At 44.2% G+C, this 26,923-nt stretch overlaps 1 protein-coding gene across 1 annotated transcript in view; it reads right to left on the bottom strand.

Moving 5' to 3' along the window:
- Positions 1-15,965, bottom strand: part of INTU (inturned planar cell polarity protein) — a 100,678-nt gene extending 84,713 nt beyond the window's left edge. Inside the window, exon 1 of the mRNA XM_040330672.1 lies at positions 15,693-15,965. Coding sequence (XP_040186606.1) covers positions 15,693-15,811 — 119 coding nt within the window. The 5' untranslated portion in view covers positions 15,812-15,965. The remainder of the gene's footprint in view (positions 1-15,692) is intronic.
- Between the last annotated feature and the right edge of the window lie 10,958 nt (positions 15,966-26,923).

Here is a 26,923-nt window from a genome sequence, read left to right as displayed (position 1 = left end):
ACATTGGGCCAGATTCACAGAAGAGATACGACGGCGTATCTCCTGATACGCCGTCGTATCTCTGTGATCCGCCCGTCCTAACTATGCGGCTGATTCATAGAATCAGTTACCCATAGATAGCCATAAGATCCGACAGGTGTAATTCACTTACACCGTCTGATATTAGGATGCAATTCTAGGTCGGCCGCTAGGTGGCGATTCCATAGCGGTCGGCGTAGAATATGCAAATGACTAGTTACGGCGATCCACGAAGATCCGCGCATTCATCGCAATCTCGTACGTCGTCAGTCGTTTTTTCCCGTCGCAAAGTTACACCTGCTTTAACATGGCTTATCTTTAGATAAGCCATGTTAAAGTATGGCCGTCGTTCCCGCTTCGAATTTCGAATTATTTTTTTTTGCGTAAGACGTCCGGGAATACGAAACGCCGTTCTGCACGTCGCAGTTCAAAAAAAACATCGGGGCGCCGTAATTTCGCGCAAAGCACGTCGGTAAATTTGAACACGGAGCATGCGCAGAACGTTCGGCGCAGGAACGCGCCTAATTTAAATGGTGCCCGCCCCATTTGAATTAGGCGGACTTGCGCCGAGTGGAATTACGTTACACCGCCGCAAGTTTACAGGTAAGAGCTTTGTGAATCAGGCACTTACGCTGTAAACCTGCGGCGGTGTAACGTAAATGGCATACGTTACGCCGCCGTGGAGTAACGTATTTCTCTCTGAATCTGGCTCATTATGCTTAAACCCAATGCAAAAACTGCAATTAGCACTCGATGAAACATAACATTTTAATGCTACCAAACCCACAAAAAATATTGGTGTAGCATATCTTTGAAGTAGATGTGTAACAGATGGGTAATTTACAAAACAAACACAACACCAAATATACCCACAGTAACAACTTTCGCTTTTACCACAGCCCAGTCCGGTAGAAGATTGCTGCCAAAATTAAAAATCGAAATCATCATCTACAGAACAATATTTTAGTACTTTTTTCTTTCAATTCACGGCAAATGTTACTAGCAGCAGCTCATGTGGGTCTAATACTGTGAGTTAGACAGTCCAAGATACTCCGTCATTTGAATTACTCACACTATAGCAGCTGACCTGAAGCGCCAAGACATACCAGAACATTAGTCATTTAATGTAAAATAAGGTTTTATTCCAATATTTAGAGCAAAACTACCACAATATTGCACAGAGTATAACTTTTTAAAGGGCAATTTACACTCAATAAATGACCGAGGTCTCCAGTACCAAAGTCAGATGGGAGAATAGATAAGTTTTACATTATGAACAGGACATAAAACAATGGACAGGAAAGCAGCATAGCATAGAAAGTTAAAGCGGAGGTTCACCCTAAAACAATTATATACCATTCCATCCAGCATGCTGCCGACATGTACAGTATGCTGTTTTTTTTTGCTGTACATACTGTTTTATACTTCTTTTTCTTTTCAGACTCCTGCGGGGAATAGGCATTCCTATGCAGAGGCGTAGATGATGGACGTGCGGATTAGGGGCGTCACGCGTTCCGAAAATTGCCAGACTGGGACTCGGCTCTATACGGTGCCTGCGCACAGACTAGGAGCCGTGTAAAGCTGAGTGCGCAGGCGCCGTATATAGCCGAGTCCCAGTTCAGCTATTTTTGGAACACGTGACGCGCCTTATCCGCACGTCAATCATCTACGCCTCTTCATAGAAACGCCTATTCCCCGCAGGAGTCTGAAAAGAAAAAAAGTATAAAACGGTATGTACAGCGAAAAAAACAAAACAGCATACTGTACATGTCGGCAGTATGCTGGATGGAATTGTATATAATTGTTTTAGAGTGAACCTCCGCTTTAAGATAAGTATGTTTTTTTTTTTTTGCCAGAATCATACATACCCAAGTGGATGCTGCATCGGTCCGACGCTGCATCGGTCCCCCAATGCCTCTACACTGAGAGCATCGCAGATGGCTCAGTTCTCACAGCTCTCCGCTCTGCTCGCTCATTGGAGCGCTAAGCTGTGGAGGGGCGGGGAGCGGCCGTCTCAGGCTCTCCGAGAGGCTAAGACGGGTATCAGTCCAGGCACCTGGCGGATTAAGATTTTATTGTCCTTCCGACGCCGTGCCTGGGCTGATATCCGTGACATCAGAATAGAGCAGACTTCAGATCACTCTGCAGAAAACTGAAAACGGGTCACAGGAGGGCAAAATTAGCCCAGCTCAGGAATGTGCATGCACGGGTGCCACCGTAAAGTGGATGTAAGCCCTTATGTATGCCCAGTGAAGTGAACAGCCTCAGATGATGCACAGGTATGAAACAAATCTCCCTACAGAAGTTTTACATATACAGTGAGGAAAATAAGTATTTGAACACCCTGCTATTTTGCAAGTTCTCTCACTTGGAAATAATGGAGGGGTCTGAAATTGTTATCGTAGGTGCATGTCCACTGTGAGAGACATAATCAAAAAAAAAAAAAACAGAAATCACAATGTATGATTTTTTTAACTATTTATTTGTATGATACAGCTGCAAATAAGTATTTGAACACCTGAGAAAATCAATGTTAATATTTGGTACAGTAGCCTTTGTTTGCAATTACAGAGGTCAAACGTTTCTTGTAGTTTTTCACCAGGTTTGCACACACTGGAGGAGGGATTTTGGCCCACTCCTCCACACAGATCTTCTCTAGATCAGTCAGGTTTCTGGGCTGTCGCTGAGAAACACAGAGTTTGAGCTCCCTCCAAAGATTCTCTATTGGGTTTAGGTCTGGAGACTGGCTAGGCCACGCCAGAACCTTGATATGCTTCTTACAGAGCCACTCCTTGGTTATCCTGGCTGTGTGCTTCGGGTCATTGTCATGTTGGAAGACCCAGCCTCGACCCATCTTCAAAGCTCTAACTGAGGGAAGGAGGTTGTTGCCCAAAATCTCGCAATAGATGGCCCCGGTCATCCTCTCCTTAATACAGTGCAGTCGCCCTGTCCCATGTGCAGAAAAACACCCCCAAAGCATGATGCTACCACCCCCATGCTTCACAGTAGGGATGGTGTTCTTGGGATGGTACTCATCATTCTTCTTCCTCCAAACACGGTTAGTGGAATTATGACCAAAAAGTTCTATTTTGGTCTCATCTGACCACATGACTTTCTCCCATGACTCCTCTGGATCATCCAAATGGTCATTGGCAAACTTAAGACGGGCCTTGACATGTGCTGGTTTAAGCAGGGGAACCTTCCGTGCCATGCATGATTTCAAACCATGACGTCTTAGTGTATTACCAACAGTAACCTTGGAAACGGTGGTCCCAGCTCTTTTCAGGTCATTGACCAGCTCCTCCCGTGTAGTCCTGGGCTGATTTCTCACCTTTCTTAGGATCATTGAGACCCCATGAGGTGAGATTTTGCATGGAGCCCCAGTCCGAGGGAGATTGACAGTCATGTTTAGCTTCTTCCATTTTCTAATGATTGCTCCAACAGTGGACCTTTTTTCACCAAGCTGCTTGGCAATTTCCCCGTAGCCCTTTCCAGCCTTGTGGAGGTGTACAATTTTGTCTCTAGTGTCTTTGGACAGCTCTTTGGTCTTGGCCATGTTAGTAGTTGGATTCTTACTGATTGTATGGGGTGGACAGGTGTCTTTATGCAGCTAATGACCTCAAACAGGTGCATCTAATTTAGGATAATAAATGGAGTTAGTGAATGTTAGTCTGCATTTTAAAGGCAGACTAACAGGTCTTTGAGGGTCAGAATTCTAGCTGATAGACAGGTGTTCAAATACTTATTTGCAGCTGTATCATACAAATAAATAGTTAAAAAATCATAAATTGTGATTTCTGGAATTTTTTTTTTTGATTATGTCTCTCACAGTGGACATGCACCTACGATGACAATTTCAGACCCCTCCATGATTTCCAAGTGGGAGAACTTGCAAAATAGCAGGGTGTTCAAATACTTATTTTCCTCACTGTATATCTGCCATCTTAAAAGGGGTTGTAAAGGTAAAAAATGTTTTCCCTAAATAGCTTCCTTCACCTTAGTGCAGTCCTCCTTCACTTACCTCATCCTTCCATTTTGCTTTTAAATGTCCTTATTTCTTCTGAGAAAACCTCACTTCCTGTTCTTCTGTCTGTAACTACACACATTAAATGCAAGGCTTTCTCCCTGGTGTGGAGAAAGCGAGCAGGAGGGTCAGGACACTCTCTACTTTGCAGATAGAGAAAGGAGCTGTGTCTTAGTGGGCGTCCTGACACTCCTGCTCGCACCCTCAAGAGGCTGAGAGTGGGTTTACAATCCACGTTAAAGCAGAGTTACACCCAACTTTACTACTTGGTCTTAAACTAAAGACCCTTAACCCCACCCCTTGTTTTTGGATATACATTTTTCTTTTTTTTACCTTTTATGAAGTACAAAGGTGTACTTCTGTTCCAGACTAATTTCCTCTTCTGCCTCGGCCCCTCCTCGTTCCCCCCACTGCCCTCTGGGATCTGTGCATGTCCCAGAAGACGACGGGGTCATTCAGAAGCACCAGTAGGAAACTGGCTGTGAAGCCTAAAGGCCTCACTGCCAGTTTCCCTTAGTTGCAATGGCAGCGCCTTCACCTGAGCCGATGGACAAATCAGCCTCAGGGGGCCGACATCGCAGGCTCCCTGGACAGGTAAGTGTCCTTATTAAAGTCAGCAGCTACAGTATTTGTAGCTGCTCACTTAATAAAAAAAACTTTGAGGCTGGAAATCCACTTTAATGGCCCTGTTATCTATTGTTTTACTGTGTTTTTCTGCCTCCTTGTAACGTCCTAGGAGAGTTTCTGAACCTCTCCTTTTTCCTCCTCACTTCTGTTTATTTGGAACAAGCATGGCAGGCTAGAAGTGGTCAGAGGCACCGCCCTATGCACATTACCTGTGATATGTAATGTCACATTTAATACACATCTAACCGAAAATAAGACATAAATTAAACTTGGCAGGGATTGTGGAAACACACACACACACACACACACATATATATATATATATATATATATATATATATATATATGTATATATATATATATATATATATATATATATATATATACATATATATATATATATATATATATATATATATATATATATATATATATATATATATATATATATATATATATAATAAAATGTGCCATACAGATTAACTTCAAGTGCAATAATTCCAGTGATATGCGATTTCACATGTAATACACATCAAAAAGGAGAATAAGACAAACATTTTTTAAAACATAGCAGGGGTGGTGGATAATGAACTTTAAGTGCAATAATTCAATTTATATTAGTAACAAGAACATATAAAATTAAGTGCAAAAATCTTAACAAAAAAATAAATCTAAAAAGTGCAATAATGGCGTAAACCACCCAACTAAAAAGTTGTTGCACTTGAAGTTAATTTGTATTGCAACAATCTATAGAAGGGGTTTCCACCATCCCTGCTTTCATTTTTTATGTGATGTTACATATCACAGGGACCGGTATTGTGGTAATATTGAAGGTTATTGCGATACATTAGAGGGTTCCACCATTATTGATTATTGATAAGCAAGTGAGCGCTGCACTTTTTTTCCCCGTAGCATTAATATTACAATATTTTAGTTGTGCCCCACCAGGCTGTCCCCCCCCCTCTCCCCATGGACAATATGACTGGCTTCTGAGCTCCTCTCACTATCCCTGTACTCAGTGCATTGATAGGCGGCACCGATGGGCAGCACTTGTGGACACTGACAGAAGAGGAGGGAGTTTACATGCAGCAGACAGTGAGTCACTGAGTGTGTGAAACAGTCGGGTAATATAACTGCTTGCAGGGAGAAGACCAGCTGTCAAAACTCAGCGGCGATGTCGGGGGTGGGCGGGACTGAGCAGCTATCAAACATCACTCAATGATTGGGCCGCTTACAAAAGGGGGAATGGCCACAGAAACATATCAGCCCACCCAGTCATCATCCCATTGACTGGTGTAAGATAGCCGCTCTGTCCCGCCCACGCCCATCATCACTGCTTCGTTTTGAAAGCTAGATTTTCCCCTTGAAGCAGTTACATTACCTGATAGTTTCACACACTGAGCAGCTCTTGCAAGTCTCACTATCTGCTGCATGTGAAATGGTTTTACAGGCAACACGGTTGCACACAGACTTTCAGACCAGCCCTGGGGCACTGTTCCCCATAAAATCCATACCAGAAATAATGATTTTTTCTTCATTTGGCATGAGGCTCCCCTTAAAATTCATGCAAGACTCAAAGGGCCTGGTATTGATTGGGGGAGGGGTATCCCGCATTTTTTTTTATTGCCGGCAATGTTTTTTTTTTTACACATTCTGCTGTGAGCGGGTAATCCTGCTGACAGCCGATGACTCGTCCATTTTTAAAGACGCGGCGACCAGCTTCCCAGCCTACTCCTTAACAAGAGCTTATACTAAGGCTTACACTGCTAAACGCCGGCAAAAAACACTAAAACATTAGCATTTTCTTTTCCAGCGTTTCAAAAGCATTTTTTAGCTTTCTAGTGCATATGAAGCCTCAGAGCCCTTTTACACTGCCAGCACCCGAAACGTTTTAGGGTGTTTTTGCAGTGCCTCAGTGTGAAAGAGTAAGGCGTTTTTACAGAGCTTTTCAATTCATTTCAATGGAGAGGGGCGTTTTTGGAGCGCTTTTTTCAGCGCCCAAAAGCTGCTCCAAAGATGCTGCTTGCAGGACTCAGTGTGAAGGGTCCATTGAGATGCATGGAGAGCGTTTTATGAGCGTTTTAATAGCGCTATTTTTAACGCAGTGTGAAAGGGGTCCAAGTCTGCTGCTTCAGCTTTCAATGTTTAATAACTGGGTGGAAGAGGGACAAAACTTCTGTTACCAAACTGTAGAGACATCTTGTACTGGCAGACAAAGCTGGACTTTCTGGCAGAGCTGCACAAACCTAAGGAAAGGCTGGACAGAAACACAAAAGGCAGAATATGTTTTTAGCAGACTTGGACGTTTTGCTTTAATAATTTACTTCCACTCCAGCAATGAACTGGTTGAAAGTATTCAGGTTAGGTTACATTTGCTATATAATGTTCACAGTAATCCAATACACAAAGAGACGCCGCTGTCAAACATATTATTGTTACCATATGCTGGCAAATCAACACCACGGATGCTCTTACTAACAAACAGCAGGTGCAAAATCCTTACCGATATCAGCCTGTGAACTCTCCAAACAACTGGGAGCAGTTCTACACCATACACACACACTGCTAGAATACAGCAGAGAATGCCGGGTATAAGATAAATGTATAGCATTCCCTATGCTAGTGAACTGGTGTGCTTAGAGAAGAGGTGCGCTTAAAGAGTCAACCCAAGTTCACTACAGATAGAACAGAAAGGAACGTGCACTGGTTGGTGGGGCATGTGGAAAATCTGTTATAAAGCATTCATATTAATAAAATCAATGTATGGTGCTCAGGGCTAGGATAGGGGGGGCAGAAGGGACACATGCCTCAAGAACAGTGCCGATATGTGCCCTCCTTACAGACTGCAGTGCCACGCTTGTCAGAAGGAGCAGGTGCCTCAATAGCTGCTGGGAGGAGAATTTGGTTTTCTACTACATACAAAAACAAACTGTTATTGCCAGAAAAGAACGGTTGCCCACTGAGAACACACCACACGGTCTCAGCACAGAACCGTTGGTGAAAGAGGGCACAGTAAAAAAAGAGAGCCCCCATATCCTCCTCCCTTCATTAGGGCTCATTTACAAGAGCGAGCAATGGGTGTTAAAGCCACAGATTTACCAATTCTCAACAGAGACCCCCGCCCCCAGGCGATCACCCACCCGATCAAGGAGATGCAGCCACTTAAGGCTTTATACTACGGTTGTCCCGATACCACTTTTTATAAGGCCGAGTACAAGTACCGATAATTTTTTTTAAGTACTCCCCGATTACCGATACTTATATACTCATGTGACAGTGGCGCATGTCAGTATTTTTTTATTTATTTTTTTTTACAATATTTTTGTTTTGTTTTGTTTTATTTTAAAGGGTGGGGGGGGGGTGGAGTGTCAGTGTGTTTTTAATTTTATTTTTTACTATGTGTTTTTTATTATTTATTGCAATAATTTATTTATATCAGCCCTGTTGGGGGGCTTTGGTGAGATATCATGAGTCTTAATAGACCTCTGACCGATTCCTCAGTCCCTTTCTTATCAGCCTCAGCTGAAAATGAATGGAGAGAAGACAGCGGCTCCTCCCCATTCATAAACTGAAAAATTGTAAACTCAGTTTACGATGTTTCAATTATGTGAATGGACAGAGTCAGTTATCACTGACGCTGTACATTCGGAAAACGAAGGAGCCGGATTTACCGGCTCCTACCTACGCTCTCCATCCTGACAGATTGAGGGGGACACAGAGCAGAAGAGAAGAGTGACACAGAGCGGGACAGCAGCAGAACGGAAAGGGACTGGAGAAGGATGCAGGGGCAGTCAGCGGTGATCGTGTGTGGGAGAGTTACAAGCACCGATCACCGCTGATTTCACTAAAGCAGCTGAAAGCCGCAGGGGGGGGGGGGGGTGGAGAAACGGACTTTGAAACCTATGCAGGGTGATCAGTGCTTGTAACACCGCACTGATCACCCTGACTGCCCAGGTATTGAGTGAAGCATCAGAGCATCTGCCCGAGTACAAGTACTTGGGCAAATGCTCGATATCGGTACCAATACTAGTATTGGTATCGGGACAACCCTACATTATACACGCTGCATTACGGCTGTGGCAGGAGATTAAACAGCATATCACATTTGGTAGGTACTACCACAGGTGAACTTGTCCCACTGATGTGAATGGGGCAGCAGCATAACCACGCGCAATGGTGGCGACATAATGCCTCCTCATTTTCCAGAAGGGCAGCAATGATAGATGCACACCATAAAGCTGAACTATAGACAATTTGTTTTCATTTCGGATCGAGTAAGCGAGGGTTATAACCCCTGTCAATTGTTCTTTATCGCCATCTGTGTCCTATGGAAGTGAGAGTCAATCCCTGCAAGATTTTCCCTCTATTACTTTACTTTAACAAGCCCTTTCAGTCCAATTTCATCCCTGAGCCCCCCCCCCCCCCCTTTAGGTCCATGCACCCCTCAGAGCCCACCTCTGCTTCCCTCCTTCATTCCATTGACATAGAGGCTTATCCGTCCTGCTGAGACTTAGATCTGCAACACAGTAGCATTTTATTTCCTATTGAGGCACTATTTTTCCTCTAAAGCCTCATACACATGCTTAGATTTTCGGATGACAGAACGTCCGATTTATGTGGCATGCTAGTCTCATGTCGAAAGTGAAGAGGTTACTAACAAAACGAGAATTTTCGTTTGGCGTACTGTGTTCAATAGTTTTGTATGTATTCTTTTGTTTCTGAGCATGCGTAGTCTTGCTCTTACGATTTTTTTCGTATGAAAACCATACTAATGAAATGAAAAATCGGACATTAAGTTCACAACCGTCAAAAATTTTATAGTCTGCACATCCAGCTTTTGTCTGACGAAAAGGTGAAATCGGCTGTCGAAAGCACTGTACTAACGGCAAGATTTGCGGACGATCGGTCGTCGTAATACAATTGATGTCTGAAAATCAAAGTGTGTGTACGGACCTTTAGCAACACCACTGATGGAGGGATATTTTTATTTTCAGTGACACCACCAATGCCAAGATTTATTTTGCTCTCAGTGACACCACTGAGGCATTTCTTCTACCACTATTAGCCCCATATTTGTGTACCAGTATTAACTACTTGAAGCCCAGGCCAATTCTGACACTTCGCTCCTACATGTAAAAATCATAATTTTTTTGCTAGAAAATTGCACAGAACCCCCAAACATTATATATGTTTTTCTAGCAGAGAGCCTAGAGAATATAATGGCGGTCATTGCAACTTTTTATCTCGCACAGTATTTGCGCAGCAATTTTTCAAACGCGTTTTTTTTGGGGGGGGGGGGACTGTTTAATGCTTTAAAAACAAAAACGAACAAACCAGTAAAGTGAGCCCAATTTTTTTTTGCATATTGTGAAAAATTAAGTTACGCAGAGTAAATAGATACCTAACATGTCACACTTCAAAATTGCACATGCTCGTGGAATGGCGCCAAGCTTTGGTACTTAAAAATCCCCATAGGCAAAGTTTAATTTATTTTACTGGTTACATGTTTTTGTTTTGAGCTACAGAGGAGGTCTAGGGCCAAAATTATTGCTCTCGCTCTAATGTTCGCGGCGACATCTCACATGTGTGGTTTGAACACAGTTTTCATATGTGGGCGGGACTTACATATGCTTTCGCTTCTGCCTGCGAGTACGTGGGCACTTAAAAAAAAAAATGTTATTGTTAAATTTTACTATTTTTATTTTGACACTTTAGAAAAAAAAATAAAAAATTTGATCACTTTTATTCCTATTACAAGGAATGTAAACATCTCTTGTAATAGAAATATGGCATGACAGGACCTCTTTACAGTGAGATATGGGGTCAAAAAGACCCCACATCTCACCTCTAGGATAGGAAGCCAAAAAAAAAAAAAAAAAACGATCACCGCTTCACAGCCGAAGCGGCACCGTTTTTTGAATGCAGAGGCCGGACTTGACGTCATAAAATCGTGCCCGTCCTCCAACTATCATAGAGACTCCGGCGGCCATCTGGTCCGCCAGAAATCCCTATGATCACAACCCGGGGCTGGCGGATCTTGTCTCCGACTCACCGATCGCAGCGGTGAGTCAGAAGAAGCCATGGAGGGCGGCGGGAGACGTCCCCTTTCGCCGCCCATAAGAACGATCAAGCGGTGGAACAGCTGCTATGATCGTTCTTATGGTGAAGGGTATCGCCGGCTGAAAACGGCAATATCTAAAGGATGTAGAAAAAACGTGCAGCGCTAAGTGTATAACAGAATATCTAATAACAGATATCAAAAAATAGAGAATAGATCTATAGTAAACACCACATGTGTCCACAGTGATGAAAGCACATAAGCAGACTAAATGTGCAAACAAAAGTCAGTGAAAAAATCCAATTGTTAGGTAAATTAATCCTTTCTGATTGTGACTGGGTGAGAAAAAGTTGATAGAATATCCACCACCGTATATCCTAAGGCTTACCAGAAACATTGAACCCAGAAAAGCGTACACTCGCTGGGTCAATTAAACTTTTGGAGATCAATACTCCATAGGAGAGATGTTACAGCCGGCTCAGTATACCCCAGACAGGCAGTCCAGTAGGTACAGATATTAAGGACACAACGATAGGGCTCCCAATCATATGTTAGAACAGAACTCGATATCTAAATAGCATACAAAAATGATACGGAAATCATAAAAAAAAAATCAGCATACAAAATGCATTACAATAATCATATAGATATAAAAATATAAGCAAACATTTACTTATGTGTAAAAGAATAAGAAAGGATCGGAAAAAGAAAAAAAACGTTTTTTTATTATCGATAGATATGTTCCACCTTGGAGAGGAGGGGCTAAAACCCGAGGTATGTCGAGATTGGAAACTTATTGGATTTACGAATTGCAATCTCACTCGCCTAACGGCCTCAATGTCGAATGGGATATTAATGCATTCATAAATAAATCATGGAGTCGGTTGATTTGGGGTTCAACAAGTTTTGTTTTTTTTCCCAATTCTTCTTATTCTTTTACACATAAGTACATTTTTATATCTATACGATTTTTGTAATGAATTTTGTATGGTGATTTTTTTATATTATTTCCGTATCATTTTTGTACACCATTTAGATATCGAGTTATGTTTATAACATATGACATATGATTGGGAGCCCTATCGTTGTGTCCTTAACCACTTGCCGCCCGCCAATGACAGATTGACGGCGGCAAAGTGGTTGTAGAATCCTGACTGGAGGGGGGCGCGCATCGCGGCGATCGCTGTTGCAGGGTGTCAGTCTGACACCCCGCAACACCGATCTTGGTAAAGAGTCTCTCACGGAGACTCTTTACCACGTGATCAGCCGTGTCCAACCACAGCTGATCACGATGTAAACAGGAAGAGCCGTTGATGGCTCTTCCTCACTCGCGTCTGACAGACGCGAGTAGAGGAGAGTCGATCGGCGGCTCTCCTGACAGGGGGGGGTTCGCGCTGATTGTTTATCAGCGCAGCCCCCCCTCGGATCGCCACATGGACCACCAGGGAAGAAAAAAAGGGGACCAAAAAAAGTCTTAAAAAAAAAAAAAAAAGATGCCAATCAGTGCCCACAAATGAGCACTGACTGGCAACATAAGTAAATCAGTGCCGCCCCACAGTGTCCATCAGTGCCGCCCCACAGTGTCCATCAGTGCCGCCCCACAGTGTCCATCAGTGCCGCCCCACAGTGTCCATCAGTGCCGCCCCACAGTGTCCATCAGTGCCGCCCCACAGTGTCCATCAGTGCCGCCCCACAGTGTCCATCAGTGCCGCCCCACAGTGTCCATCAGTGCCGCCCCACAGTGTCCATCAGTGCCGCCCCACAGTGTCCATCAGTGCCGCCCATGAGTGTCCATCAGTGCCGCCCATGAGTGCCCATCAGTGCCGCCCATGAGTGCCCATCAGTGCCGCCCATGAGTGCCCATCAGTGCCGCCCATGAGTGCCCATCAGTGCCGCCCATGAGTGCCCATCAGTGCCGCCCATGAGTGCCCATCAGTGCCGCCCATGAGTGCCGCCCATCAGTGCGGCATACCAGCGCCGCTAATCAGTGCCACCTCATCTGTGCCCGTCAGTACTACCTCATCGATGTCCATCAGTGCCATCTCATCTGTGCCCATCAGTGCCGCCATATCAGTGCCCGTAATTGAAAGAGAAAACGTACTTATTTACAAAAAAATTACAGAAAAAAATAAAAACGTCATTTTTTTTCAAAATTTTCAGTCTTTTTTTTTTTTTTTTTTTTTTTTTTTTTTTAAAAATCGCAGAGGTGATCAAATACCACCAAAAGAAAGCTCTATTTGTGGGGAAAACAGGACGCCAATTTTGTTTGGGTACAGTGTAGCATGACCGCGCAATTGCCATTCAAAGTGCGACAGTGCTGAAAGCTGAAAATTGGCTTGGGCGGGAAGCTGCGTAAGTGCCTGGTATGGAAGTGGTTAATATCTGTACCTACTGGACTGCCTGTTTGGGGTATACTGAGCCGGCTGTAACATCTCTCCTATGGAGTATTGATCTCCAAAAGTTTAACCACTTGCTGACGGCCGTACGACTTTGTACGGCCGCAGCGCGGCTCCCAATCTCTAACAGGCCGTCTTTTTACGGCCTCCCCTTTGCACGTTCCCTGCGCGCGCTCCCGAGCGCGCAGCGGGGAACTGCTGTGCTGGCCGTGTCCCTTGGACACAGCCAGTCACAGATCGCCGTGAACGGCCAATCGGAGCGGCCGTTTCCTAGGCGATCTGTGCGGCCAATGAGAGATGATCTCATATGTTTACATATGAGATCATTTCTCATTCCCGGCTCTCGCAGACAGCGGTGCTGTCAGGGGAGAGAGGAGACACAGATCGGTCACCCCCCCCAGTCACCCCCCTTCCCCCACAGTTCGAACACTAATATTAGGGTACACATTTAACCCCTTCCTCACCCCCTAGTGTTAACCCCTTCCCTGCCAGTCACATTTATACAGTAATTAGTGCATATTTATAGCACTGATTGCAGTATAAATGTGAATGGCGCCAAAAATGTGCCAAAAGTGTCCGATGTGTCCGCCATAACGTCCCAATAAAAATCGCAGATCGCCGTCATTTCTAGTAAAAAAAAAAAAAATTCTGTCCCTTATTTTGTAGGCGCTATAACTTTTGCGCAAACCAGTCGCTTATTGCGATTTTTTTTTTTTTTTTTTACTAAAAATATGTAGAATACGTATCGGCCTAGACTGAGGATAAAAAAAAAACGTAAAAAAAAAAAAATTGAGCTATTTATTATAGCAACAAGTAAAAAATTTTTTTTTTTTTTTCAAAATTGTCGCTCTATTTTTGTTTATAGCGCAAAAAATAAAAACCGCAGAGGTGATCAAATACCACCAAAAGAAAGCTCTATTTGTGGGGAAAAAAGGACGTTAATTTTGTTTGGGAGCCACGTCGCACGACCGCGCAATTGTCAGTTAAAGCGACGCAGTGCCGAATCGCAAAAAGTCCTCTGGTCAGGAGGGGGTTTAAGTGCCCAGTAAGGAAGTGGTTAATTGACCCAGCGAGTGTACGCTTTTCTGGGTTCAATGTTCCTGGTAAGCCTTATGATATACGGTGGTGGATCTTCCATCAACTTTTTCTCACCCAGTCACAATCAGAAAGGATTCATTTACCTAACAATTGGATTGTTTCACTGACTTGTGTTTGCACATTTAGTCTGCTTATGTGCTTTCATCACGGTGGACACATGTGGTGTTTACTATAGATCTATTCTCTGATATCTGTTATTAGATATTCTGTTATACACTTAGCGCTGCACATTTTTTCTATGTTCTTTTACTGAAACTTTTTGGTCTATTTTGCTGTGTTAGCTGCTGCACTTTTTATTTAAAGAGACAGCGCGGTATTGTTCCTTATTTTTTTATATCTGAAGGATGCCTGTAGCTGCACCCATCATTCAGATATACCACCACAAAGCCAAGGACGTCATATGGGCGCCAAGTGGTTAAAACCCTTTGATTTGCTAGTGTACCACTAGGAATATGCAAATTAGTATTTACGTCGATTCAGAAACGAACGACCGCCGCTTTTTTTTTTTACGTCGTTTGCGTTCGGCTTTTTCCGGCGTATAGTTACCCCTGCTATATGAGGGGTATGTGCGGCGTATCCTATGTTAAGTATGGCCGTCGTTCCCGCGCCGAGTTTTGAAATTTTTATGTCGTTTGCGTAAGTCGTTCGCGAATACGGCTGGACGTAATTTACGTTCACGTCGAAAGCAATGACGTCCTTGCGACGTCATTTAGAGCAATGCACACTGGGATATTTTACAGACGGCGCATGCGCCGTTCAAATAATACGTAAAAAACGCGGGGTCAAGCCCAATTTAAATAAAACACGCCCCCCTACATCCCCATTTGAATTACGCGGCCTCACGCCGCAACACATACGTTACGCCGCCGTAACTAAGGGCGCAAGTTCTTTCTGAATAAAGAACTTGCGCCCCAAAGTTAGAGCGGCGTAAAACGTATTGGAGATACGTTACGCGGGCCGGGCAGATACGCCATTGTATCTGAATCCGGCCCATGGAGTGCATCTGCCCAAAGACTAACAAAGAGGTTATAGGAATAACACGGTCGACGTGAAAGGGACGGGAGGGCACACAAGCAACAATAAAAACCTGACAGGGGGTCTGATCCCTCATCAAATCTAAAAATGCCCTTAAGGCCCCTTTCACACTTGTGTGACCTGAAAGTCACGCGACTTAAAGCAATGTCTGTGTAATTTTGAGGTCGTTGGACCTCAAGTCGCATCAAAGTCGGACCAAAGTAGCGCAGGGACTACTCTGAAGCCGCACAGATCATTGGAAATCGTGGGGTGCAACTTGTCATGCGACTTTGCAGTCCCAAGTCACACAAGTATGAAAGGGGCTTTTTATATAACTTAGGTAAGCTCGGTGTGAGGGGCAGGGAGTGTATTGGTTGTTAGTAGAGTTGTTGGACCGGATGAAGAAGTTTCCAGAACTCCACACAATATATATTGGTGACTGGCTTGGTCATGTTACCTGGAGCAACAGCTGCTGCAGTCAGTGTATGATGATGAGCGGCTGTCCCATCCTTCTCCTTCTCCTCCTCCGTCATCCTCGTCCTCCTGCAGAGCGCTCCTGTCCTTCACCCCCTCCATGTCTCCAAGTCTCACCCACCACACTCTGTCAGCACATAGTCACACTATTCCCACTCCAACAATGACAACCGCTCCACATCTCCTCCCACAAAGCGTTTGTAGCAACAGTTACAGGTAAGAGCCTAGCTCCGCCTCCTCCGGGCATCTCACTACGGGATTGGGCTGACTAAGCACATGACCCGTGACCGCAAGGCTTCTTGGGAGTTGTTGTGGCCATCCCAGGACTACACTCCCCAGAATGCTGTGCGACGGATGCTTCTCCTTGTGTGCAATACTGTACATACATCGTGCTTCAGTTGCTTGTTTAGTAAAGTTGTGTGTGGTGTAGAGGCGGCTGGTCCAGAGCACGCTGCTTATTCTATCTCTGGCTTCATAATGTGAATAGTCCTGTACGTTTCCCATTCATACAGAAGGATACTGAGAGTTTCACACCCCATACACACACTATACAACTTTTGTTGTCAGATTTACCAAAACCATGTAGTGCAAGGGCCTGCCTGATTGCATACAAACTGAAACTCGTAAGCTTTGACCTCATGTTATATGTTTTTAGTAAATCTGAAGGAAACAAATCTACAGAAAATTGTAAAGGGCCAGATTCACAAAGAGATACGCCGTTGTATCTCTGACTTAAACTGGTCCTATCTATGCGCCTGATTCATAGAATCAGTTACGCATAGATATGGCTAAGATCCGACAGGTGTAACTGTGTTACACCGTCGGATCTTTTTTTCAATTTGAAAATGGCGCGGGGGGCGTTCTCGCTGATTTACACTGAATAATATGTAAATCAGCGAGATACGCGAATTTACGAACGTACACTGACCCAACGCAGTTTGTTACGACGTTTCCGTAGCGGTTTTCCCGGCGTATACTTACCCCTGCTTCTATGAGGCGCAGCCAATGTTAGGTATAGCCGTCGTTCCCGCGTCGAGTTTGAATTTTTTTACGTCGTTTGCGTACGCCGATTCAGAAACCCGCGCGTCGCAAGTTACGCTCACGTCGAAACCACTGACGTCCTAGTGACGTCAGTGGGAGCAATGCACGCCGGGAAATTTCGCGGATGGCGCATGCTCATTTAAATCGGCGCGGGAACGCGCCTGATTTAAATAGTACACTCCCCCTAGCCGCGGAATTTGAATTCCGCCGGGGGTTTTACGATCCGCCGCCGCAAGTTTGGAGGTAAGTGGTTTGTGAATTACCCACTTGCCTCTCAAACTTGCGGCAGCGTATCTTAAATCAGATAGATCGAGCGGATCTAAAGATCCGCTGATCTATCTGAATCTGGCCCATAGTGTGTATCAAGTTTTACCCACCTGACTCCAAGGCTGCTGTCAGGTACATCCTACCTGCCCCCTCCATATCACATCAAAAATCATTAGCTGACACAAACATGGCATCATGTACAAAATGACTGGCATATAGAAAAGAGAAAGTGTATTGAGGTATTAGGGCACACCCCCATGCACATCAGTCCAATGAGGAGCTGCGGCTGTGTTCATACAACTGCTGCTTCCCCATAGAGTAGCAGACAGCTTCAGCTACACAAAACTGCTTATTTACACTGTATGGGCCAGAGATCCCATGTGAATGGGCCCTTGGGGGGGAAAAAACAATCTTCAATTCTTTTTTGATAGAGGCTTTGGTGAAATATCAATGGTCTCTAAACTGACCCCTGATATCTCACTTTTGAGACAGCAAAAAGAAACTGGGCAGATACTGTAGATCCCCAATTCTTCCTCTGCAGCATCAGAAGAATGAACAGGAAGCACTCTGTACAGAGGCTCCTGCTGATTCATAAACTGGAGCATAGTAAACAATGTTTTACCAGTGATTATCACTGTTATAAGCAATTTTTTATTTTCTTTACGAATGACATCCATTTAAGGACACAGTATGTGACAGATCGCAGTAACAGGTGACAGATCGTGCCATGGGTCTCGTTAGTGCAGCCTCACCAGAGCAGTCTCATCAGTGCTATCTAACCAGAGCAGTCTCATCAGTGCAATCTCTTTAGAGTAGTCTCATCAGTGCAATGTCATCAGAGCAATCTCATCAGAGCAGTCTCATCAGTGCAATCTTTTTAAAACAGTCTCATCAAAGCAGTCTCATCAGTGTAATCTCATCAGAGCAGTTTTATCAGTGTATTCTCATCAGAGTAGTTTCGTCAGCGCAGTCTCATCAGTGCAATATTATCAGCTCAGCCTCATCAGTGCTATCTCACGAGAGCAGTTTCATCAGTGCAATCTCTTTTGAGTAGTCTCATCTGTGCAATCTCTTTAGAGCAGTCTCATCAGTGCAATGTCATCAGAACAATCTCATCAGAGCAGTCTCATCAGTGCAATCTCATCAGAGCAGTCTCATCAGTGCAATCTCTTTAGAGCATTCTCATTAGTGCAATGTCATCATAGCAGTCTCACAAGTGCAATCTCATCAGTGTAGTCTCATCAGAGCAGTCTCATCAGTGTATTCTCATCAGAGCAGTCTCGTCAGTGCAGTCTCATCAGTGCAATGTTATCAGAGCAGCCTCGTCAGTGCAGTCTCATCAGTACAATCTCTTCAGAGCAGCCTTGTCAGTGCAATCTCATTAGTGCAATGTCATCAGAGCAGTCTCATCAGTGCAGTCTCATCAGAGCAGTCTCATCAGTGTATTCTCATCAGAGCAATCTCGTCAGTGCAGTCTCAACAGAGCAGTCTCATCAGTGTATTCTCATCAGAGCAGTCTCATCAGTGCAGTCTCATTGGTGCAATGTCATCAGAGCAGTCTTATCAGTGCAATCTCTTCAGAGCAACCTCGTCAGTGCAGACCTAGTAGTAAGAAGGACCTACCTGGCCCTAGCCACATCAGCTGAGCTCCGCTCACCATCCACGGGCTCAGCAAGTAGTGCTGCCAGCTCCAGTGATCAGCTAGGCTGCCTCTCCACATACTCCTGCATCCACTACGCCCCACCACTCCGTCACGTCCCGATGTCTGTGACAGAGGCAGATTTTCGTGATTTTGAAAGGGACGGGAGGGCACACAAGCAACAATAAAAACCTGACAGGGGGTCTGATCCCTCATCAAATCTAAAAATGCCCTTAAGGCCCCTTTCACACTTGTGTGACCTGAAAGTCACGCGACTTGAAGCAATGTCTGTGTAATTTTGAGGTCGTTGGACCTCAAGTCGCATCAAAGTCGGACCAAAGTAGCGCAGGGACTACTCTGAAGTCGCACAGATATGAACGGTACTCATTGGAAATCATGGGGTGCAACTTGTCATGCAACTTTGCAGTTCCAAGTCACACAAGTATGAAAGGGGCTTTTTATATGAAGTGCAGTCTCATCAGTGCAATCTTATCAGAGCAGTCTTATCAGTGCAATCTCTTCAGAGCAACCTCGTCAGTGCAGACCTAGTAGTAAGAAGGACCTACCTGGCCCTAGCCACATCAGCTGAGCTCCGCCCACCATCGACAGGCTCAGCAAGTAGTGCTGCCAGCTCCAGTGATCAGCTAGGCTGCCTCTCCACATACTCCTGCATCCACTACGCTCCACCACTCCGTCACGTCCCGATGTCTGTGACAGAGGCGGATTTTCGGGATTTTGCCCGGGACATTCTCAGACCAGGACATTGGTCTGATTTCCGGGAATGTCTCGGGCAAATTGGCACTGTTGGCAGCTATGGAATAGGATGGGTGCAACCCTTATGTCAAACACACTACAGAAGGGGGACTGAATTAAAATTCATAGCGCTCAGTATATTTTTCTTAAAGCAGAGGTCCAAATCTCATATTTGTGCTGACTCAGTCCGCCATTTAGCGATGACTGCACTACAGCGCACAAAGCCTCTGAAGCACTGCTGGAGGCAAGTCAAACTTAGGGCCTACACAAGACTAGTAATAATGCTTTGATAATTACAGAATTAGTGATTATGTTCTAATAATTGTGTTTGTACAGGAACTGCTTAGGTAACATTAAGCCTTGTATAGCAAATGTATGTTAACATGTAATAAAATACGTCAGCAAAGTGGTTTGTTGGACTACACACCAACGACCACAATCCTTCCCTCTACAGCCATTTAGTCAGTCAAAGATTTACAATGGTTAGAATATATTGTAGGAAAGGTAACCTTTCCGTTTCCAATGTATGAAGGTCCTTCTTACACACAGTCTGCTGGAGAATGAAGGCTGGGAGGAGGAGAGTTTCAGTTGTCATGGCAAGTTCTGTATATGATATTGTTATGCCAAGCCTTATGGAGAAGTAGTGACAGGTCTACGGTCATTAACCACTTGCTTACTGGGCACTTAAACCCCCCTCCTGCCCAGACCAATTTTCAGCTTTCAGCGCTGACGCACTTTGAATGACAATTGCGCGGTCATACAACACTGTACCCAAATGACATTTTTATCACATTTTCCCCACAAATAGAGCTTTCCTTTGGTGTTATTTGATCACCTCTGTGTTTTTTTTTTTTTTGTTAAAAAAAATAAAAATACTGGTTTGTTTAAAAAATATATATATTTTTTATATTTTGTTATAAAATTTTGCAAACGGGTAATTTTTCTCCTTCATTGATGTACGCTGATGAGGCTGCACTGATGGGCACTGGTGGGCACCGATAAGGTGGCACTGGTGGGCACCGATAAGGTGGCACTGGTGGGCACTGAGAGGTGGCACTGAAGGACATTGATAGGTGGCACTGGTGGGCACTGAGAAGTGGCACTAAAAGGTGGCATTGATAGGTGGCACTGATAGCTGGCAGTGATGGGCACTGATGGGTGGCAGTGATGGGTACTGATAGGTAGGGTTGCCACCTCATCCCTTTAAAACAGAACACATATTAATTACACATGTTCTGTGGCTGATTAATGTGGTAATTAAACTCACTTGTTGCCTTATCTGCATTCAATTAGCCCCAGAACCTGTGTAATTAATATGTGTTCTGTTTTAAAGGGATGAGGTGGCAACCCTACTGATGGGTGGCAGTGATGGGCACTGATGGGTGGCAGTAATGGGCACTGATAGGCAGCACTGCTAGGTGGCACTGAGGAGGAGGAATTGATAGGCGGCACTGAGGAGGCATTGATAGGTGGCACTTGTGGGCATTGATAGGTGGCACTTGTGGGCATTGATAGGTGGCACCTGTGGGCATTGATAGGTGGCACTGGTGGGCAATTGCAGGTGGCACTAGCAGGGGGCATTGGCAGGGGTTACTGGCGGCACACAAGGCAGATGTGCCTCCTTCCTTTTGGGACCGATGTCCCTTTCACATAAGACGGTGATCGGCTTTTTTTTCTCCTCATGCTGTAAGGAGAAAAAAAAACGATTACTGGCTTTTGTTTACATCACGTGATCACCTGACAGCTGATCACGTGGTAAGGGGTCAGGATCGGCCCCCTTACACGGATCCGTGATCACCCGAGTCTCAGTGACTTGGGTGATCACAGCCCAAACCCTGTCGGGGCGCGTGGGGAGGACGTCTATTAACTTCCTCCTCGCATTTGGGGTTCGCGCTGTAGCCGTCATTCGGCTATGGCGCGGGCGCCAAGTGGTTAAAAGAGCCACAGAGTTGGAAGGAAGGTCAGATTAGGAAAGTCAGTACAATGATTACTCAAGAAACAAAACTGGAAATGTGTAATGCAAAACCAAGGAACAGGTAGGTTAGTCTGCTGTTTTCAGTTGTAATACTCCCCCCAAAATTAACAAAGTCCAGTATAGAAAAAAAGGCCCGGGCCAGATTCAGGTACATTTGCGGCGGTCTAACGTATCCCATTTACGTTACACCGCCGCAAGTTTTAAGCGCAAGTGCTTGATTCACAAAGCACTTGCCTGTAAACTTGCGGCGGCGTAGCGTAAATGCGTCTGGCGCAAGCCCGCCTAATTCAAATGGGGCGTGTATCATTTAAATTATAAATGGTAAACAAAAAATGTAGCGCTAAATAAAATGTGGGATGCCAAGTGGGGTACCGACATTAAATAGTGCAAGTGCACATATCTGACTGACATGAAAGTCAGAAATAAAGTTCCATATAAAAAGGAAAAAAAAAAAACACACACAAAACATGTAGTCAAGTCTCTGTTGGGAACTTGAAGTGGATCATCAATTAAACAATTGGTGTGAGGTGTAGGGTGGATAGATGTCCAATGATTGAAGAAACAAACAGGTGATCAATTTGTCTGCAGTAATCTATACGAATCACAATGACATCAGATATATGGTAGGTATGAATACGCTTACCGGATAAGTTGGACTCTGATACTGTACAGCAAAAGAGTCAAACGGGCATAGTGGTCATTAGGGAACTGGGACCACTGCAACCAGGTATAGGACAAGAAGTTTGTGGATGAAACTCCAACTGGCATGGACACCAGGAACCAGTGATGTTCAAATGGCGTGCTGTAAAACTGCAACGGATTCCGGATGGGATCCTTAGACTGCGTGTCCAAGGGTACAAGCAATGAACTCAGCTGAAGCTCCGGTCAGACCATGAGATAAAATAAAGAAAAAAGGGGGCTCCAATAGCGCAGGTCAATAAAACCAAATTAAGGTTTATTCAATAAAAGTCATACATGAATGATGACATAAAAGTAATCACGTGATGAAGCAATATGGGGTGCTCAATGGCGTACCCGACGCGTTTCGGCCACAGAAGCCTTCAACAGGGGCATTGTTGCCCCTGTTGAAGGCTTCTGTGGCCGAAACGCGTTGGGTACGCCATTGAGCACCCCATATTGCTTCATCACGTGATTACTTTTATGTCATCATTCATGTATGACTTTTATTGAATAAACCTTAATTTGGTTTTATTGACCTGCGCTATTGGAGCCCCCTTTTTTCTTTATTTTATCTCATGGTCTGACCGGAGCTTCAGCTGAGTTCATTGCTTGTACCCTTGGACACGCAGTCTAAGGATCCCATCCGGAATCCGTTGCAGTTTTACAGCACGCCATTTGAACATCACTGGTTCCTGGTGTCCATGCCAGTTGGAGTTTCATCCACAAACTTCTTGTCCTATACCTGGTTGCAGTGGTCCCAGTTCCCTAATGACCACTATGCCCGTTTGACTCTTTTGCTGTACAGTATCAGAGTCCAACTTATCCGGTAAGCGTATTCATACCTACCATATATCTGATGTCATTGTGATTCGTATAGATTACTGCAGACAAATTGATCACCTGTTTGTTTCTTCAATCATTGGACATCTATCCACCCTACACCTCACACCAATTGTTTAATTGATGATCCACTTCAAGTTCCCAACAGAGACTTGGCTACATGTTTTGTGTGTGTTTTTTTTTTTTCCTTTTTATATGGAACTTTATTTCTGACTTTCATGTCAGTCAGATATGTGCACTTGCACTATTTAATGTCGGTACCCCACTTGGCATCCCACATTTTATTTAGCGCTACATTTCTTGTTTACCATTTACTCAGCTTTGTTTGTTTGTATGTAGCAGCTTAATCATTGTTTTAGTTAGCGCAGTTTTTTCCCTATTTTTGCTATCATTTAAATTAGGCGCGTTTCCGCGCCGAAACGTACTGCGCATGCTCCGTTTTGAAATTTCCCGCCGTGCTTTGCGCGAAATGACGTCGCACCGACGTAATCTTTTGAATGGCGACGTGTGTTACGTCCTTTCCTATTCACGGATGACTTGCGCAAAAAAAATTTAAATTAAAATTCGAAGCAGGAACGACGGCCTAACTTTAACATGGGCAGTCTAAATATAAGCCATGAAATAGCAGCCGTAACTATACGCCCGGAAAAGCCAAATAGCGACGACGTAAGAGAATGCGACGAACGCGCGTACCTTCGTGGATCGCCGTAAACAGCTAATTAGCATACCCGACGCGGAAAACGACGCAAACTCCACCCAGCGGGCGCCGAAGTATTACACCTACGATCCGAAGGCGTACGAAGCCGTACGCCTGTCGGATCGAAGCCTAAAGCCGTCGTATCTTGGTTTGAGGATTCAAACTAAAGATACGACGCGGGAAATTTGAAAGTACGCCGGAGTATCAGTAGATACGCCGGCGTATTTCTACTGTGAATCTGGCCCCCCATGTTTACGAGATTTACTTTTCTGATGATGTCACTCTCATTCATGGAGTATAACATCTATGAATAGTCATATTTGTAGACTTTATAAGTTATTGTGAAGTTGTGGCTTCTGCTATCAATAGCAAAGCATTTTCCATCACAAAATTATCAATAAATAATAGTTAATTGTTTTATCCAGTGATGTCAGATGTAAACCATTATTGTAATGTAAATGTTAATTTGTCCAGCCAAGTGAAATTCAGCATCACCAAGCAGGTCTGGAAAGTAAACCACAGTAACTAATTACTGTTAAAGGCACAACAGAACCACACCGAATGATTTGGTCTAGTCCAGTAACTAAGTTATTATGGTGTATTAGCTGCCCTTTGTGAGGAGGTTTTAATAACATTGCATTACATCACATTGTACTACCAATGGTATTAATCATATCACATCCTGCCACCCTCTTCCCTTGTGTCAGGACCAGGATCACCTGCTGGTGGCACTGTGGTTTCCTGGGTGGAGGGTTGTAATTCCAGTGTCCACCAGCAGGTGTCTCCCAGTAATTAGTCTGGGCCACCAGACCCCAGTAAATAGTTTCTACCTGATGCTGGCTGCTGGGAGGTTATTTAGTTCCTACCCTACTATTGCCTCTCGTTCCAGTGTTTTGATATTGCCAGATTGTGTTTGCTATCCTGATCTGACTCCTGCCCTCTACCCTGAACCCTGCTGCCTTTTACCTGCTCCCCCTTGTTCTTGATCCCAGTTATGGTTCCCCCTTCCCATCTGCTGCCCGCACCTCCAGTTTTCCCTTGTATATAGTTGTTAGTTAGGCTTTCTATTTGTTAGGTTGATCAGTTAAGTATTCTGGGCCAGATTCACAAAAGAGATACAACGGCGTATCTCCTGATACGCCGTCGTATCTCTGAGATACGATTGTCGTATCTATGCGCCTGATTCATGGAATCAGGTTACGCATAGATAGCCCTAAGATCCGACAGGTGTAAGTGACTTACACCGTCGGATCTTAGGCTGCAATTCTAGGCCGGCCGCTAGGTAGCGATTCCATTGCAGTCAGCGTAGAATATGCAAATGACTAGTTACGCCGATTCACGAACGTCCGCTTTGCCCGTCGCTCTAAATTTACGTTGTTTCCGTAGAGATACGTTGCGTAAAACTAAGGTTGCCCTCTAGGTGGACTAACCAATGTTAAGCATGGTCGTCGTTTCCGCGTCAAATTTTAAAATTTCACGTCGTTTGTGTAAGTCGTCCGTGAATGGCTCTGGACGCCATTTACGTTAACGTCGAAACCTTGCGACGTCATTTAGAGCAAAGCACGTCGGAAAATTTTAGGGACGGAGCATGCGCAGTACGTTCGACGCGGGAACGCGCCTAATTTAAATGGTCCCCGCCCCATTTGAATTAGGCGGGCTTGCGCCGGGCGGATTTACGGTACGCCGCCGCAAGTTTACAGGTAAGTGCTTTGTGAATCAGGCACTTACGCTGTAAACTTGCGGCGGTGTAACGTAAATGGGATACGTTACGCCGCCGCAGCGTAACGCAATTGTATGTGAATCTGGCCCTCTGTCACTGGATTTTTGGTTCACTTATATTTTTATGTTTGCGGTGTGTTAGTGTTTGTATGGATTTTGTTTCACTGTAAATAATTCTCATTTAAAGCATACACAGTCTGGTCCCAGTCTCTCGAGTGTAGCAATGCATATATGGCCACCCCTGCTGCTGATTCCTGACATCTTGTCTGGATCTGCAGTCTATACTAATATTCTGTTATTGGACAGATCAGACAAAATAGGGTTGTCTGCTTTAAAATATAATGTATATTTAAAATGAAACAATGCTAAAATAGGGTTGTATATTTTTGCTCATAAAAATTGTTGTCTAACCCTTCACAGAAATCCACACAGTACTTGTAATACACTGAATATCTTGTAAAACATAGTTTTATGAATGAAGGCAAAGACATTCCTTATCAGCCAAAAACTCTATCAATCATTCTAATAATGATATAGAATACATGCCTACAGCTACTTGTATAGGAAATCAGCCACCCAAGTAATTGTATTATCCTTTTATGATAAGACTGTTTCTTTTTTGGTGAAAGGTATCTGCATATATTTTGTGGTTGTCATAGCACAAACCAACATAGATCCATTCCAGGTTTATTGTTTTTTTTCTGGAGGGTCAAGCCATGAGGAGTATCCAATCAATAATAACTACGTAATACTATGTAATACTCAAAGACAACAAGATCAAGGTCAGACACATTCCAAGTATCAATAAATGTTAGCAAGCTGCTATTTCCACAAGAAATTTCAGCTTTGAGATAAATAGCTCAGAATCAGTGTTCAGAAACGGCAAACATTAGTATTATCAGTGGGTGAAATTTTCAGCTTGCTTGACAATTGTTGGATTGTTCAAAGAACAGCTTTTCGAAAGAGTTGGGATTAGCACTTACTGCAGGAGCACAAGCAAGTCTCTGATCTTGTGTTAAGCCTCGTACACACGACCGGTTTTCCCGTCGGGAAAACTGCCACGAGAGCTTCGGCCATGTGTATGCTCCATCGCAGTTTTCCTGACGGGAAAACCGGTCGTGTGTACGAGGCTTAACACAAGATCAGAGACTTGCTTGTGCTCCTGCAGTAAGTGTAATCCCAACTCTTTCGAAAAGCTGTTCTTTGAACAATCCAACAAAAATTTAGGTCTGGACTTTGACTGGGCCATTCTAACAAATGAATATGGGATTAGTACTTACTGCAGGAGCACAAGCAAGTCTCTGATCTTGTGTTAAGCCTCGTACACACGACCGGTTTTCCCGTCGAGAAAACTGCGATGGAGCATACACATGGCCGAAGCTCTTGTGGCAGTTTTCCCGACCGGAAAAAACGGTCGTGTGTACGAGGCTTAACACAAGATCAGAGACTTGCTTGTGCTCCTGCAGTAAGTGTAATCCCAACTCTTTCGAAAAGCTGTTCTTTGAACAATCCAACAAAAATTTAGGTCTGGACTTTGACTGGGCCATTCTAACAAATGAATATGGGATTAGTACTTACTGCAGGAGCACAAGCAAGTCTCTG

The sequence above is a fragment of the Rana temporaria genome, chromosome 1 (genome assembly GCF_905171775.1).
Source record: "Rana temporaria chromosome 1, aRanTem1.1, whole genome shotgun sequence".
Lineage (NCBI taxonomy): Eukaryota > Metazoa > Chordata > Amphibia > Anura > Ranidae > Rana > Rana temporaria.
Note: the sequence above shows the minus strand (reverse complement) of the source record. Positions and strands in the feature narration are given on the sequence as shown.